At 39.9% G+C, this 18261-nt stretch overlaps 1 protein-coding gene across 11 annotated transcripts in view; it reads left to right on the top strand.

The window, feature by feature from the left end:
- BACH2 (BTB domain and CNC homolog 2) overlaps nucleotides 1–18261 on the top strand; it is a 361249-nt gene that overhangs the window by 259938 nt on the left and 83050 nt on the right. For all 11 annotated transcript variants that reach the window (XM_081296113.1, XM_081296108.1, XM_081296111.1 and 8 more), the window contains one exon: nucleotides 17850–18104. In XM_081296113.1, the coding sequence (XP_081152239.1) occupies nucleotides 17850–18104 (255 nt within the window). The remainder of the gene's footprint in view (nucleotides 1–17849; nucleotides 18105–18261) is intronic.

Raw genomic sequence — 18261 nt, 5'->3', positions numbered from 1 at the left:
TCCCCGTGGCTACAGAAGGCGGGGCGCCGCAGAGAAGCGATTAATTAGCAAGCAGGGAGAAAAGTGGCTGCGATTCTGTGGAATCCTGCCGGATGAGCCCGCACTGACCCCCGGGCTAAGTACGGGATTTCAGAGGGGGAAGGAAGCGGTACAGTTCTATCCCCCACAACGGAAACAAAACAATAGAGTGCCAGGGTTCCCAATAGACACCCTCCACACCCAACAAACGGCAGGCCCAGAGTACAGTTTGAACTGCCGAGAGCCATCACTCAGGGGAAATCTGGTCTAGCAGGAGAAACCAAGACTAGCAGGAGAAACCAGGGGACTAGAGGCCAGGCCCTCGAGACTGGGCGGCTGGAAACCGCAGGCCTGCCGGCGACAGTTCACCCACTGCCCGGGTAATTGGGCGGTAGGAGAACGCCCGCCCGCTGGCTACCGACCGCAGGACTGGGTGCCTAGAGATCGCCCGCCCACCGGCGACAGCCGGCCCACTGCCTGCGCGACTGGGCAGCTGGAGTCCACCCCCCCCCCCGCCGGCGACCGATCACTCGCCCGCTGCCTGAGATACTGGGCGGCTGGAGACTGCCCGCCTGCCTCGACCGGGAGCTGAAACCAAACAGAGACAGTCCAGTCACACAGCCCCATTAGGACACCCCAGCAAGGAGCCTGGGGCCCGTCATAGCAGAGTAGTGACGTCACTGGAGCTCGGCCGTCGGAATTCCTTCCCAGCAGAATCCACGTTAGCAGGCACAGTTTAACAACACAAAAAAAAGAAACAACAGAGTAATACAGAACCAAAACAAATCTATAGAAGAGAGCAGAAACACGGCAATCAAATAGAGCTGGAAAGTAATGTGGACAACATGAGAAAACAAGGGAAAAAAGGAGTACAAACAATGCAGGACAACATAATTCTACAGGAGGACATAGAAACATCAGAAGCAGGGATAGGGAAAGAACTCAAGGCATACCTAACTCGAATGGAAAGGAATATTAGAGAAGACATGAGACAGCAAGTCCAAGCAATAAAAGTATATTTTGAAAATGAATTAAACAAACAAATTCAAATGGCAAAGAACGAGCTCTACCAGGAGATAGAGATCTTAAAAAAAAATCAAACAATAATCCTAGAATTGCATGAAAATATAAACCAAATTAAAAACTCAAACGAGAATATTACAAATAGACTTGATCAAGTAGAAGTCAGAACATCAGATAATGAAGACAAGGTTTATCAACATGAAAAGAATATAGTCAACACGGAAAAGATGCTTAAATCCCACGAGCAATCTACTCAAGAGATATGGGATGTCATAAAAAAACCAAATTTGAGGGTCATCGGGATAGAAGAAGGCACAGAGACTCAAACCAAAGGAATGGACAGCATATTAAATGAAATAATTCTAGAAAACTTCCCAGAGATGAAAGATGAAATGGGTTGCCAAATCCTGGAAGCCTACAGGACCCCAAACATTCAAAACCATAATAGACCAACTCCAAGACATATAATTATGAAGATAGCCAATGTACAGAACAAGGAGAGAATATTAAAAGCTACGAGAGAAAGGAGGCAGATTACATTCAGGGGTAAACCAATTAGGTTAACGACTAATTTCTCATCACAGACTTTGAAAGCGAGAAGATCCTGGAACAATGTATTTCAAACGCTGAAAAATAATGGATTCCAACCAAGAATACTGTATCCAGCAAAATTAAGCTTCAGATTTGACAATGAAATTAAAATCTTTCACGATAAACAAAAGCTAAAAGAATTCACAGCAAGAAAACCAACACTGCAAAGCATTTTGAGAAAAATACTACAAGAAGAGGAATTGAAAAATAGTGCCCAAAACTAACAGCAGGAGGTGTCTCAGTAAAGGTGGAGGAAAATAACCAAAAAGTAAAACCAGCCAAACTAAAATAAATAAATAAAGAAGCATGACTGGAAGTACAAATCATATCTCAATTGTAACCTTAAATGTTAATGGCCTAAACTCACCAATCAAGAGACATAGGCTAGTAACCTGGATCAAAAAAACAAATCCAACAATATGCTGCCTTCAAGAGACTCATATGATAGGGAAAGACATACACAGGCTGAAGGTAAAAGGTTGGGAAAAATCATACCACTCACATGGCCCTCGGAAGCAAGCAGGAGTGGCCATACTCATATCGAATAAAATCAACTTTAAACCTAAGTTAATCAAGAAGGATAAAGAAGGACACTATATACTGTTAAAAGGAACCATCCACCAACAAGACATAACAATTATCAATTTGTATGCACCAAACAATGGAGCTGCAACGTTCATAAAACAAACTCTCCTCAAGTTCAAGAGTCAAATAGACCACAACACAATAATTATGGGTGACTTCAACACACCGCTCTCGCCATTAGACAGATCCTCTAGACAAAAACTGAATAAAGAAACTATAGAACTCAACAGCACAATCAATAACCTAGACTTAACCGACATATATAGAATATATCAACCATCATCAAGTGGATACACGTTCTTCTCAGCAGCACATGGATCCTACTCAAAGATAGACCATATATTATGCCATAAGGCAACTCTTAGTAAGTATAAAGGCATGAAGATAATACCATGCACCATATCTGATCACAATGGAATGAAATTGGAAATCAATGATAAGAGAAGGAAGGAAAAATCCTACATCACATGGAAAATGAACAATATGTTACTGAATGATCAATGGGTTACAGAAGACATAAAGGAGGAGATGAAAAAATTCTTAGAGACAAATGATAATACACACACAACATACCGGAATCTATGGGACACAATGAAAGCAGTTTTAAGAGGAAAATTCATTTCTTGGAGTTCTTTCCTCAAAAAAAGAAAAAACCAACAAATAAATGAACTCACACTACACCTCAAAAACCTAGAAAAGGAAGAGCAAAACAACAGCAAATGTAGTAGAAGACAAGAAATAGTTAAAATTAGAGCAGAAATCAACGAAATTGAAACAAAAAAAACCATTGAAAAAATAGATAAAACTAAAAGTTGGTTCTTTGAAAAAATAAATAAGATAGACAGGCCCTTAGCCATGCTAACGAAGAGAAGAAGAGAGAGAACTCAAATTACCAACATACGGGATGAAAAAGGCAATATCACAACAGACACTACAGAAATACAGAAGATAATTAGAAAGTATTTTGAAACCCTATATTCCAATAAAATAGAAGATAGTGAAGATATCGATAAATTTCTTAAGGCATATGATCTGCCCAGATTGAGACAGGAAGACACACACAATTTAAACATACCAATAACAAAGGAAGAAATAGAAGAAGCCATCAAAAGACTACCAACCAAGAAAAGCCCTGGACCGGACGGGTATACAGCGGAGTTCTACAAAACCTTCAAAGAAGAATTAATACCAATACTTTTCAAGCTATTTCAAGAAATAGAAAAAGAAGGAGCTCTTCCAAATTCATTCTATGAGGCCAACATCACTCTGATCCCAAAACCAGACAAAGACACTTCAAAGAAAGAAAACTACAGACCAATATCTCTAATGAACTTGGATGCAAAAATTCTCAATAAAATTCTGGCGAATCGAATACAAAAACATATCAAAAAAACTTGTGCACCATGATAAAGTAGGATTCATCCCTGGGATGCAAGGATGGTTCAATATACGGAAATCAATAAATGCTATTCACCACATCAATAGACTTAAAGACAAGAACCATATGATCATCTCGATAGATGCAGAAAAAGCATTTGACAAAGTACAGCATCCCTTTATGTTCAAAACACTAGAAAAACTAGGGATAACAGGAACTTACCTCAACGTTGTAAAAGCTATATATGCTAAACCTCAGGCTAGCATCATCCTAAAAGGAGAAAAACTGAAGGCATTCCCTCTAAAATCTGGAACAAGACAGGGATGCCCTCTATCACCACTTCTATTCAATTTAGTTCTCGAAGTACTAGCCAGAGCAATTAGACAGACAAAAGAAATTAAAGGCATAAAAATAGGAAAAGAAGAAATTAAACTATCGCTATTTGCGGATGACATGATAATATACTTAACAGACCCAAAAGGGTCTACAAAGAAGCTGCTAGAGTTAATAAATGAATTCAGCAAAGTAGCAGGTTATAAAATCAACACGCATAAATCAAAGGCATTCCTGTATATCAGCAACAAAACCTCTGAAATGGAAATAAGGAAAACCACTCCATTCACAATATCCTCAAAGAAAATAAGATACTTGGGAATCAACCTAACAAAAGAGGTGAAAGATTTATACAATGAAAACTACCGAACCCTAAAGAGAGAGATAGAAGAAGATCTCAGAAGATGGAAAAATGTACCCTGTTCATGGATAGGCAGAACTACCATCATCAAAATGGCGATATTACCCAAAGTTCTCTACAGGTTTAATGCGATACCAATCAAAATCCCAACGGCATTTCTTGTTGAAATAGATAAAGCAATCATGAAATTCATATGGAAAAACAAAAGACCCAGAATAGCAAAAGCAATTCTAAGCAGGAAGTGTGAATCTGGAGGTACAGCGATACCAGAGTTCAAACTGTACTACAAAGCAATAGTAACAAAAACAGCATGGTACTGGTACCAAAACAGGCAGGTGAACCAATGGTACAGAATAGAGGACACAGAGACTAATCCACAAAGTTACAACTATCTTATATTTGATAAAGGGGCTAAAAACATGCAATGGAGGAAGGATAGCATCTTCAACAAATGGTGCTGGGAAAATTGGAAATACATATGCAACGAAATGAAACTGAATCCCTTTCTCTCTCCATCCACAAAAGTTAACTCAAAATGGATCAAGGAGCTAGATATCAAATCAGAGACACTGCGTCTGATAGAAGAAAAAGTTGGCTCCGATCTACATATAGTGGGGTTGGGCTCCAAATTCCTTAATAGGACGCCCATAGCCCAAGAGTTAATAACAAGAATAAACAAATGGGACTTACTTAAACTAAAAAGTTTTTTCTCAGCAAGAGAAACAATAAAAGAGGTAAATAGAGAGCCTACATCCTGGGAACAAATTTTTACCCCTCACACCTCAGATAGAGCCCTAATATCCAGAATGTACAAAGAACTCAAAAAATTAAACAATAAGATAACAAATAACCCAATCAACAAATGGGCCAAGGACCTGAACAGACACTTCTCAGAGGAGGACATACAATCAATCAACAAGTACATAAAAAAATGCTCACCATCTCTAGCAATCAGAGAAATGCAAATCAAAACCACCCTAAGATACCATCTCACTCCAGTAAGATTGGCAGCCATTATGAAGTCCAACAACAATAAGTGTTGGCGGGGATGTGGGGAAAAGGATACACTTGTACACTGCTGGTGGGACTGCAAAATGGTGAGGCCAATTTGGAAAGCAGTATGGAGATTCCTTGGAAAGCTGGGAATGGATCCACCATTTGACCCAGCTATCTCCCTTCTCGGACTATTCCCTGAGGACCTTAAAAGAGCGCACTGTAGGGATACAGCCACATCAATGATTATAGCAGCACAATTCACAATAGCTAGACTGTGGAACCAACCTAGATGCCCTTCAATAAATGAATGGATAAAAAAAATGTGGCATCTATACACAATGGAGTATTATGCAGCACTGAGAAATGACAAAATCCTAGAATTTGCAGGGAAATGGATGGCATTAGAGCAGATTATGCTAAGTGAAGCTAGCCAAGCCCTAAAAAACAAATGCCAAATGTCTTCTTTGATATAAAGAGAGCAACTAAGAACAGAACAGGAAGGAAGAGCATGAGGAAAAGACTAACAGTAAACAAAGACGAATGGGGGGAGAGAAAGGGAGAGAGAAGAGAATACATATGGAAATTGTAGGAGACCTTCAATGATACACAAAATTATAAGAGGTTATGAGGGGCAACGGGGAGGGGGAAAAACGGGGAGAGAATTGAACAACAGCAGAGGAGGTAGAGAGGGAAGATGGGAGGGGAGGGGAGGGGAGGGGGGATAGTAGGGGATAGGAAAGGTAGCAGAATACAACAGTCACTAATATGCCATTATGCAATAATGTGAGTATGTAACAGATGTGATTCTGCAATCTGTGTTTGGGGTAAAAATGGGAGTTCAAAACCCAATTGAGTCTAATGTATGAAAGATGTTATATCATGAGCTCTGTAATGTTTTGAATAATCAATAAAAAAAAGAAAAAAAGAAAATTCTGTGGAACCTGCCAAAAAAAAAATTGAAAAGCTATAAGAACAACTATATAAGAACAACTAAGCAAATTAGGCATACAAAATTTATACACAAAATTTATAGGGATTGAGGATGTAGCTTAGTGGTAGAGCACTTGCCTAGTATACCCTAGGCTCTGGGTTTGAGCTCCAAAATCACACCCCCCCCCACACACACACACACACAAATCATTCATATTTGTATATTAGTAGAGAAAAATCAGCAGTTGAAATTCAAAAGCAATACCATTTATAATGGCATCAGAAATATTAATATGTATGTATGAATCTGACAGAAGATATGCAATACCAATACACTACTACAAATCTTCTTTAAGAAAGATTAAAGATAAACTAAAGAAAGAGAAATGGGGGACTGGAGTGGTGGCTTAGTAATAGAGTGCTTGCCTAGCAGGTGTGAGGCATTCAGTTCGATTCTCAGCATCTCATATAAATAAATTAAATAAAGTTCCATTGAGAACTAAAAAAGTATTTTAAAAAGAAAGAGAAATGCTGTGTTCTTGGGTCAGAAGATTCAATATTGCTTAAAAGACAGCTCTTCCCAAACTGATAAGTAGATTAAGTATAGTTCTAGTAAAAATATTATTTTGTAGAAATTGACAAGCTAATTCTAAAATGCATATGGAAATGCAAAGAATCAAAAATCACTTTGAAAAACAACAAATCAAGACACTGTTGATAGAGGCATGAAGATAGGCGGATACATATAGATCTACACATATATAGCCAACTGATAAAGGTGCAAAGGCAATTCAGTAAAGAGTGGTTTTAACAATGGTGTTGGAACAATTGGATATTCATAGGCAAAAGAAAAAAAGAGGCTCAATTCATACTTTGTACCATATAAAAAATTAACTCAAAATTGTCAAGTACTTAAATGTAAGAACTTTAAAAAAAAAAGAAAAAACTAAATTTTTAGCAAAAACGATTGGAGAAGATCTTTGTGACCTTGGTTTAGGCAAAGATTTTTTTAGATATGACACTAAAAGTACAATCCATAAAAAGAAAATAATTGATAAATTGAGCCTTTTCAAATGAAAACTTTCTACTGTTTGAGAATGAAAAGACAAGCTACAGAAGACTGGGGGAAAATATTTACAAATCACATAAAGGAGTTTTATTTCGAATATATCCTTAAAACTCCGTAATAAGTAAACAAACATCTCAATTAAAATTAGGCAAGGACTCTGAATAGACATTTTACCAAAGATACACAGATGGAAAATAAGCACATGAAAGGTGATCAATATCTTGTGTCATTAGAGAAAACAAATTAAAACTGCAAAAGAAATATCATAGTGTACCTATAAGAATGGCCAAAATTAAAAGACTGGCCATGCCGAATGTTGGCAAGAATGTGAAAAAAAGCAGAGCTCTCATATGCTGGTAGGGAAATGTAAAATGGTACAACCACTTTAGAAATCAGTGCTGTTTCTTAGAGAGTTAAAGTTATGTACAGCATACACTCTATTCACTCTACTCATGTGTGGGTGACTTGGACATCCTGCCCAAGAGAAAGCATATGTTCATACAAAGTCTTTTATACTAATGTTTACAACAGCTTTATTTTAATAGCCCCAAACTGGAAACAACCCAAATATCCATCAATATATTAATGGGTAAAAATGTGTATTATATCCATGGAATAAAACATGACTCAGAAATAAAGGAACAAACTTTTGATATATTCAACAATATGGGTGAGTGTCAAAATAATTATGCTGAGTAAGAGAAGCCAGACATAAAAGAATACATACTTCATTATTCCATTTGTATATAACTCTAAAAAGTTCAAATTAATATATATGGCCAGAAAGCTGATCAATGATTGCCAGAGATAGGGCACTGAGAGGTACAAGGGAGGAACTATAAAGGGGCTTAAAGAGACTTCTGGCAGTGGTTAATTTATCTTCACTATCTTGATTGTAAGGATGGTTTCACAGTTGCTCACATACGTCAAGTTTCATACCATAAATGTGTGAAGCTTATTGTTAGAGCTGTTTATTTATTGTTAAAGTGTGGGGTTTTTTTTGAATGAGAATGAAGCCATGCCTGGATTCATAGTAGTAGTAAATATTACTGAAAAACCACATTATATAAATTAATTATGGATACCTCAAAGGGTTCTTTTTAAAACAAAGACGACTTTTGTAAAAGTAATTTTCACTTTGAATACATCTTTTTCATGACTCCTATTATGATCCATTGTGTTTCCTTAAAGAGGGTGTACGTCAAGTCTGCTGACATAACGACAGCAGAGTTCCACCCGAGAGCCAATCACCACCTGTATTACGTTGGCTGTGCATTGTCTTGAAATACAGAAGGCAGATATAATAGCTGCTATGTCTATTCTTCGGGGCGTATGCAGTTTAGAACACTTGTAAAATCATGTATTTTGATTAGACATTTATCCTACTTGGCACCTTAACCAAATTTCAACTTAGAGAACTTACATGTACTTCATCAAAACAGCATTTCAGATACTTCATCTTAACACAAATTTCAATCAGTACTGGAATGGAAACTATTTACATGTGAAAAAGTGCTATTTCAGCTTTCTAACAAAATCAAAACTACAACTTTTAAAGTACATGTGTGTTTTAATCATGTTAAGTGTTCCTTTAAAAGATCTGGCTTTGCCACCGTGGGGTAAAAAGTATGCAGTCAGTGGAAAGGTTAAAAGTCAGCCATCGAAATGCAGGGAAATGGGTACACTTGTTCATTGTTGGTGGGACTGCAAAACGGTGCAGCCAATTTGGAAAGCAGTATGGAGATTTCTTGGAAAGCCGGGAATGGAACCACCATTTGACCCAGCTATTCCCCTTCCCGGTCTATTCCCTAAAGACCTAACAAGAGCATGCTACAGGGACACTGCTATATCGATGTTCATAGCAGCACAATTCACGATAGCAAGATTGTGGAACCAACCTAGAAGCCCTTCAATAGATGAATGGATTAAAAAAATGTGGCATTTATACACAATGGAGTATTACTCTGCAATAAGAAATGACAAAATCATAGAATTTGGAGGGAAATGGATGGCATTAGAGCAGATTATGCTAAGTGAAGCTAGCCAATCCTTAAAAAACAAATGTCAAATGTCTTCTTTGATATAAGGGGAGTAACCAAGGACAGGGTAGAGACGAAGAGCTGGAGAAGAAGAAACATTAAACAGGGATGATAGGCGGGAGGGAAAGTGAGAGTTAAGGGAAATTGCATGGAATTGGAAGGTGAGCCTCAGGGTTATACACAATTACATATAAGAGGAAAGGAGGAGTAGGAGAAAAATTATATAAGTGGAAGAAACGATTTATAGTAGAGGGGATGGAGAGAGAGAAGGGGAGGGGAGGGGAGGGGAGGGGTGAGGGGACAGTGGAGAATGGGATAGACAGCAGAATACATCAGTCACTAGAAAGGCAATTTGTAAATCAATGGAAATGTAACTGATGTGACACAGCAATCTGTATACGGGGTAAAAATGGGAGTTCATAACCCACTTGAATCAATCTGTGAAATATGGTATATTAAGAACTATGTAATGTTTTGAACAACCAACAATAAAATAAAAAAATTAAAAAAAGAATTGTAATGCAAAAAAAAAAAAACCCAAAGTACATGTATAAAAACATAAATTGGTGTGAGCATACTTTATATACAGAGATACGAAAAATTGTACTCTATATGTGTAATAAGAATTGTAATGTATTCCACTGCTGTCGTGCATTTTTTTTTTCTTTTTTTTTTTTTTTAATTTTTTATTGATTATTTAAAGCATTACATAGCTCATGATATATCATCTTTCATACATTAGACTCAAATTGTGTTTTGAACTCCCATTTTCACCCCAAATATAGATTGCAGAATCACATCTGTTACATATTCACATTTTTACATAATGCCATATTAGTGTCTGTTGTATTCTGCTCCCTTTCCTAACCCCTACTATCACCCCTCCCCTCCCCTCCCCTCCCATCTTCCCTCTCTATCTCCCCTGCTGTTGTTCAATTCTCTCCCTTTTTTTCCCTCCCCCTTGCCCCTCATAGCCTCTTGTAATTTTATGTATCCTTGAAGGTCTCCTACCATTTCCATATGCTTTCCCTTCTCTCTCCGTTTCTCTCCCCCCATTCGTCTTTGTTATCTGTAGTCTTTTCCACATGCTCTTCCTTCCTGTTCTGTTCTTAGTTGTTCTCTTTATATCAAAGCAGACATTTGGCATTTGTTTTTTAGGGCTTGGCTAGCTTCACTTAGCATAATCTGCTCTAATGCCATCCATTTCCCTGCAAATTCTATGATTTTGTCATTTCTTAGTGCTGCATAATATTCCATTGTGTATAGATGCCACATTTTCTTTATCCATTCATCTATTGAAGGGCATCTAGGTTGGTTCCACAGTCTAGCTATTGTGAATTGTGCCGCTATAATCATTGATGCAGCCGTATCCCTATAGTGCGCTCTTTTAAGGTCCTCAGGGAATAGTCCGAGAAGTGCAATAGCTGGGTCAAATGGTGGTTCCATTCCCAGCTTTCCCAGGAATCTCCATACTGCTTTCCAAATTGGCCTCACCATTTTGCAGCCCCACCAGCAGTGTACAAGTGTACCTTTTTCCCCACATCCCCGCCAACACTTGTTGTTGTTTGACTTCATAATGGCTGCCAATCTTACTGGAGTGAGATGGTATCTTAGGGTGGTTTTGATTTGCATTTCTCTGATTGCTAGAGATGGTGAGCATTTTTTCATGAACTTGTTGATTGATTGTATGTCCTCCTCTGAGAAGTGTCTGTTGAGGTCCTTGGCCCATTTGTTAATTGGGTTATTTGTTATCTTATTATTTAATTTTTTGAGTTCTTTGTACATTCTGGATATTAGGGCTCTATCGGAGGTGTGGGGGGTAAAGATTTGTTCCCAGGATGTAGGCTCTCTATTTACCTCTTTTATTGTTTCTCTTGCTGAGAAAAAACTTTTTAGTTTAAGTAAGTCCCATTTGTTTATTCTGGTTGTTAACTCTTGGGCTATGGGTGTCCTATTAAGGAATTTGGAGCCCGACCCCACAATTTGTAGATCGTAGCCAACTTTTTCTTCTATCAGACGCAGTGTCTCTGATTTGATATCTAGCTCCCTGATCCATTTTGAGTTAATTTTTGTGGATGGCGAGAGAAAGGGATTCAATTTCATTTTGTTGCATATGGATTTCCAATTTTCCCAGCACCATTTGTTGAAGATGCTATCCTTCCTCCATTGCATGCTTTTAGCCCCTTTATCAAATATAAGATAGTTGTAACTTTGTGGATTAGTCTCTGTGTCTTCTATTCTGTACCATTGGTCCACCCGCCTGTTTTGGTACCAGTACCATGCTGTTTTTGTTACTATTGCTTTGTAGTACAGTTTGACCTCTGGTATCGCTATACCTCCAGATTCACACTTCCTGCTTAGAATTGCTTTTGCTATTCTGGGTCTTTTGTTTTTCCATATGAATTTCATGATTGCTTTGTCTATTTCTACAAGAAATGCTGTTGGTATTTTGATTGGCATCGCATTAAACCTATAGAGAACTTTGGGTAATATCGCCATTTTGATGATGTTAGTTCTGCCTATCCATGAACAGGGTACATTTTTCCATCTTCTGAGATCTTCTTCTATCTCTCTCTTTAGGGTTCGGTAGTTTTCATTGTATAAATCTTTCACCTCTTTTGTTAGGTTGATACCCAAGTATCTTATTTTCTTTGAGGATATTGTGAATGGAGTGGTTTTCCTTATTTCCATTTCAGAAGTTTTGTTGCTGATATATAGGAATGCCTTTGATTTATGCGTGTTGATTTTATAACCTGCCACTTTGCTGAATTCATTTATTAACTCTAGCAGCTTCTTTGTAGACTCTTTTGGGTCTGTTAAGTATATTATCATGTCATCCGCAAATAGCGATAGTTTAATTTCTTCTTTTCCTATTTTTATGCCTTTAATTTCTTTTGTCTGTCTAATTGCTCTGGCTAGTACTTCGAGAACTAAATTGAATAGAAGTGGTGATAGAGGGCATCCCTGTCTTGTTCCAGATTTTAGAGGGAATGCCTTCAATTTTTCTCCATTCAGAATGATGCTAGCCTGAGGCTTAGCATAGATAGCTTTTACAATGTTGAGGTAAGTTCCTGTTATCCCTAGTTTTTCTAGTGTTTTGAACATAAAGGGATGCTGTACTTTGTCAAATGCTTTTTCTGCATCCATCGAGATGATCATGTGGTTCTTGTCTTTAAGTCTATTGATGTGGTGGATAGCATTTATTGATTTCCGTATATTGAACCATCCTTGCATCCCAGGAATGAATCCTACTTGATCATGGTGCACAAGTTTTCTGATATGTTTTTGTATTCGATTCGCCAGAATTTTATTGAGAATTTTTGCATCCAAGTTCATTAGAGATATTGGTCTGTAGTTTTCTTTCTTTGAAGTATCTTTGTCTGGTTTTGGGATCAAAGTGATGTTGGCCTCATAGAATGAATTTGGAAGAGCTCCTTCTTTTTCTATTTCTTGAAATAGCTTGAAAAGTATTGGTATTAATTCTTCTTTGAAGGTTTTGTAGAACTCCGCTGTATACCCATCTGGTCCAGGGCTTTTCTTAGTTGGTAGTCTTTTGATGGCTTCTTCTATTTCTTCTTTTGTTATTGGTCTGTTTAAATTGTGTGTGTCTTCCTGTCTCAATCTGGGCAATTCATATGCCTTAAGAAATTTATCGATATCTTCGTTATCTTCTATTTTATTAGAATATAGGGTTTCAAAATACTTTCTAATTATCTTCTGTATTTCTGTAGTGTCTGTTGTGATATTGCCTTTTTCATCCCGTATGTTAGTAATTTGAGTTCTCTCTCTTCTTCTTTTCGTTAGCGTGGCTAAGGGCTTGTCTATCTTATTTATTTTTTCAAAGAACCAACTTTTAGTTTTATCTATTTTTTCAATGGTTTCTTTTGTTTCAATTTCATTGATTTCTGCTCTAATTTTAATTATTTCTTGTCTTCTACTACATTTGCTGTTGTTTTGCTCTTCCTTTTCTAGATTTTTGAGGTGTTGTGTGAGTTCATTTATTTGTTGGTTTTTTCTTTTTTTGAGGTAAGAACTCCAAGAAATGAATTTCCCTCTTAAAACTGCTTTCATTGTGTCCCATAAATTCCGGTATGTTGTGTCTGTGTTATCATTTGACTCTAAGAATTTTTTCATCTCCTCCTTTATGTCTTCTATAACCCATTGATCATTCAATAACATATTGTTCATTTTCCATGTGATGTAGGATTTTTCCTTCCTTCTCTTATCATTGATTTCCAATTTCATTCCATTATGGTCAGATATGGTGCATGGTATTATCTCCACGCCTTTATATTTACTAAGAGTTGTCTTATGGCATAATATATGGTCTATCTTTGAGTAGGATCCATGTGCTGCTGAGAAGAACGTGTATCCACTTGATGATGGTTGATATATTCTATATATGTCGGTTAAGTCTAGATTATTGATTGTGCTGTTGAGTTTTATAGTTTCTTTATTCAGTTTTTGTCTAGAGGATCTGTCTAATGGCGAGAGCGGTGTGTTGAAGTCACCCATAATTATTGTGTTGTGGTCTATTTGACTCTTGAACTTGAGGAGAGTTTGTTTTATGAACGTTGCAGCTCCATTGTTGGGTGCATACAAATTGATAATTGTTATGTCTTGTTGGTGGATGGTTCCTTTTAACAGTATATAGTAACCTTCTTTGTCCTTCTTGATTAACTTAGGTTTGAAGTTGATTTTATTCGATATGAGTATGGCCACTCCTGCTTGCTTCCGAGGGCCATGTGAGTGGTATGATTTTTCCCAACCTTTTACCTTCAGCCTGTGTATGTCTTTTCCTATCATATGAGTCTCTTGAAGGCAGCATATTGTTGGATTTGTTTTTTTGATCCAGTTTACTAGCCTATGTCTCTTGATTGGTGAGTTTAGGCCATTAACATTTAAGGTTACAATTGAGATATGATTTGTATTTCCAGTCATGCTTCTTTATTTATTTATTTTAGTTTGGTTAGTTTTGCTTTTTGGTTATTTTCCTCCCCCTTTACTGAGATACTTCCTGCTGTTAGTTTTGGGCACTATTTTTCACATCCTCTTCTTGTAGTGTTTTGTTCAAAATGCTTTGCAGAGCTGGTTTTCTTGCTGCAAATTCTTTTAGCTTTTGTTTATCGTGAAAGATTTTAATTTCATTGTCAAATTTGAAGCTCAATTTTGCTGGATATAGTATTCTTGGTTGGAATCCATTATTTTTCAGCGTTTGAAATACGTTATTCCAGGATCTTCTCGCTTTCAAAGTTTGTGATGAGAAATCTGTCGTTAGCCTAATTGGTTTACCCCTGAAAGTAATCTGCCTCTTTTCTCTCGTAGCTTTTAATATTCTCTCCTTGTTCTGTACGTTGGCTATCTTCATAATTATATGTCTTGGGGTTGGTCTATTATGGTTTTGAATGTTTGGGGTCCTGTAGGCTTCCAGGATTTGGCAATCCATTCCATCTTTCATCTCTGGGAAGTTTTCTAGAATTATTTCATTTAATATGCTGTCCATTCCTTTGGTTTGAATCTCTGTGCCTTCTTCTATCCCTATGACTCTCAGATTTGGTTTTTTTATGACATCCCATATCTCTTGAATAGATTGCTCGTGGGAATTAAGCATCTTTTCTGTGTTGACTATATTCTTTTCAAGTTGATAAACTTTGTCTTCATTATCTGATGTTCTGACTTCTACTTGATCAAGTCTATTTGTAATATTCTCGTTTGAGTTTTTAATTTGGTTTATAGTTTCCTGGAATTCTAGGATTATTGTTTGATTTTTTTTTAATATCTCTATCTCCTGGTAGAGCTCGTTCTTTGCCATTTGAATTTGTTTGTTTAATTCATTTTCAAAATATATTTTTATTTCTTGGACTGGCTGTCTCATGTCTTCTCTAATATTCCTTTCCATTCGAGTTAGGTATGCCTTGAGTTCTTTCCCTATACCTGTTTCTGAAGTTTCTATGTCCTCCTGTAGAATTGAGTAGTCTTGCATTGTTTGTAATCCTTTTTTCCCTTGTTTTCTCATGTTGTCCACGTTACTTTCCAGCTCTTTTTGATTGTCGTGTTTCTGCTCTCCTCTATAGATTTGTTTTGTTTCTGTATTACTCTGATGTCTCTCCTTTGTGTTGTTGAAGTATGACTGCTAACGTGGATTCCGCTGGGAAGGAATTCCGACGTTCGAGCTCCAGTGACGACACTACTCTGCTATGACGGGCCCCAGTCTCCTTGCTGGGGTGCCCTAATGGGGGGGTGTGACTGGACTGTCTCTGTGTGGTTTCTGCTCCCGGTCGTGGCAGGCGGGTAGACTCCAGCCGCCCAGTATCACAGGCCGCGGGCAGGTGATCCGTCACCAACGGGATGGCGTTCTCCTACCGCCAAGTTACGCGGGCAGTGGGCGAACTGTCGCTGGTGGGCCTGCAGTTTACAGCTGCCCAGTCGCGAGGGCCTTGCCTCTAGGCTCCTGGTTTCTCCTGCTAGCCTTGGTTTCTCCTGCTAGACCAGATTTCCCCTCAGTGATGATTCTCGGCAGTTCAAACTGTACTCTGTGCCTGTTTTGTTGTTGCAATCTGTCGGACAGTGGCGGTGGATACTTCAGCTGTCCAAGATGGTGGCCGCTGGTTACCTTAGTGGAGTGTCCCTTGTGGGGGGTGGGGCTGTACCGCTTCCGTCCCCGCCAACAATCCCGAACTCAGCCCGGGGGTCAGTGCGGGCTTGGGTTTAGCTGGTGGGATACCACCGTGTCGCAGCCACTTAATTCCCTGCTGACTATTTAACCCCTTCTCTGGGGCGCCACGCCTTCTGTAGCCTCGGGGCAGGCCGCGCGAATCAGACAGCCTGGATCTCCGGGGTCACACCGTTGGCTTTTGGGATCCCCAGCACTCTATGGTTTTGATTTTTTCTGCTTGCCCCTCCCCAGCGCTGGCTAGACAGGTTTTGTTTTGGCCGCTGATGGGAGGGGGGCGGGTTGAGGGTCAGGTGCCTCTAGCTCTCCTTTAGTCTTTATGCAGGCTCACTCTGATAGTCCCTCCCCCTGAAAGTCTAGGAGAGATTTTAAGCGAAATCCCCCTATGTATGGGGGCTGAGCTGGGTGACACACACCTGTTTGTTGTTGCAATCTGTCGGCGAGTGGCGGTGTTTACTTCCGCTGTCCAAGATGGTGGCCGCTGGTTACCTTAGTGGAGTGTCCCTTGTGGGGGGTGGGGCTGTACCACTTCCGTCCCCGCCAACAATCCCGAACTCAGCCCGGGGGTCAGTGCGGGCTTGGGTTTAGCTGGTGGGATACCACCGTGTCGCAGCCACTTAATTCCCTGCTGACTATTTAACCCCTTCTCTGGGGCACCACGCCTTCTGTAGCCTCGGGGCAGGCCGCGCGAATCAGACAGCCTGGATCTCCGGGGTCACACCGTTGGCTTTTGGGATCCCCAGCACTCTATGGTTTTGATTTTTTCTGCTTGCCCCTCCCCAGCGCTGGCTAGACAGGTTTTGTTTTGGCCGCTGATGGGAGGGGGGCGGGTTGAGGGTCAGGTGCCTCTAGCTCTCCTTTAGTCTTTATGCAGGCTCACTCTGATAGTCCCTCCCCCTGAAAGTCTAGGAGAGATTTTAAGCGAAATCCCCCTATGTATGGGGGCTGAGCTGGGTGACACACACCTGTTTGTTGTTGCAATCTGTCGGCGAGTGGCGGTGTTTACTTCCGCTGTCCAAGATGGTGGCCGCTGGTTACCTTAGTGGAGTGTCCCTTGTGGGGGGTGGGGCTGTACCGCTTCCGTCCCCGCCAACAATCCCGAACTCAGCCCGGGGGTCAGTGCGGGCTTGGGTTTAGCTGGTGGGATACCACCGTGTTGCAGCCACTTAATTCCCTGCTGACTATTTAACCCCTTCTCTGGGGCGCCACGCCTTCTGTAGCCTCGGGGCAGGCCGCGCGAATCAGACAGCCTGGATCTCCGGGGTCACACCGTTGGCTTTTGGGATCCCCAGCACTCTATGGTTTTGATTTTTTCTGCTTGCCCCTCCCCAGCGCTGGCTAGACAGGTTTTGTTTTGGCCGCTGATGGGAGGGGGGCGGGTTGAGGGTCAGGTGCCTCTAGCTCTCCTTTAGTCTTTATGCAGGCTCACTCTGATAGTCCCTCCCCCTGAAAGTCTAGGAGAGATTTTAAGCGAAATCCCCCTATGTATGGGGGCTGAGCTGGGTGACACACACCTGTTTGTTGTTGCAATCTGTCGGCGAGTGGCGGTGGTTACTTCCGCTGTCCAAGATGGTGGCCGCTGGTTACCTTAGTGGAGTGTCCCTTCCTGTCGTGCATTTTTAAAAAAATAAAATAAAATCAATAAAAGAAAAAAAAAAAAAGTCAGCCATTGACCTTGACTTTCCGGATGTACTCCCTGACCTAATTATGCCAACCGAGTTTGAACGTGCTGATCTGCAGTACTGCTTCTTTCTGCCAGGCCCATGGGTTGGACCCAGAAACCATGATGTTCATTCTCCCTTCTCTCTGTGACTCTCTGATAGTGGTGGTGACTCAGCCTTTCTTTCTTTCAGGGTGTGAACGGCATGTCTGTGGATGAGAAGCCTGACTCCCCCATGTATGTGTATGAGTCCACAGTCCACTGCACCAACATCCTCCTGGGCCTCAATGACCAGCGGAAAAAGGATATTCTCTGTGACGTGACTCTGATAGTGGAGAGGAAGGAGTTCCGAGCCCACCGGGCTGTGCTGGCCGCATGCAGTGAATACTTCTGGCAGGCTCTGGTTGGACAGACGAAACATGACTTGGTGGTCAGCCTGCCTGAAGAGGTATAGTAATTTGGTTTGTTTGTATAGTTGATAAAGGAGGTGGATTGACTATAATTGGCTTGGTAGGATCTAGAAGGTATAACCTGTGCCACGTGCATGTCCAAGTCACCCACATATTAGGTTTGTGGCAAAGCCAGTTTCTGTTTGATACACGTGA

The sequence above is a fragment of the Spermophilus citellus genome (assembly GCF_964194105.1).
Source record: "Spermophilus citellus genome assembly, chromosome: 5".
Taxonomy (NCBI): Eukaryota; Metazoa; Chordata; class Mammalia; order Rodentia; family Sciuridae; genus Spermophilus; species Spermophilus citellus.
Note: the sequence above shows the minus strand (reverse complement) of the source record. Positions and strands in the feature narration are given on the sequence as shown.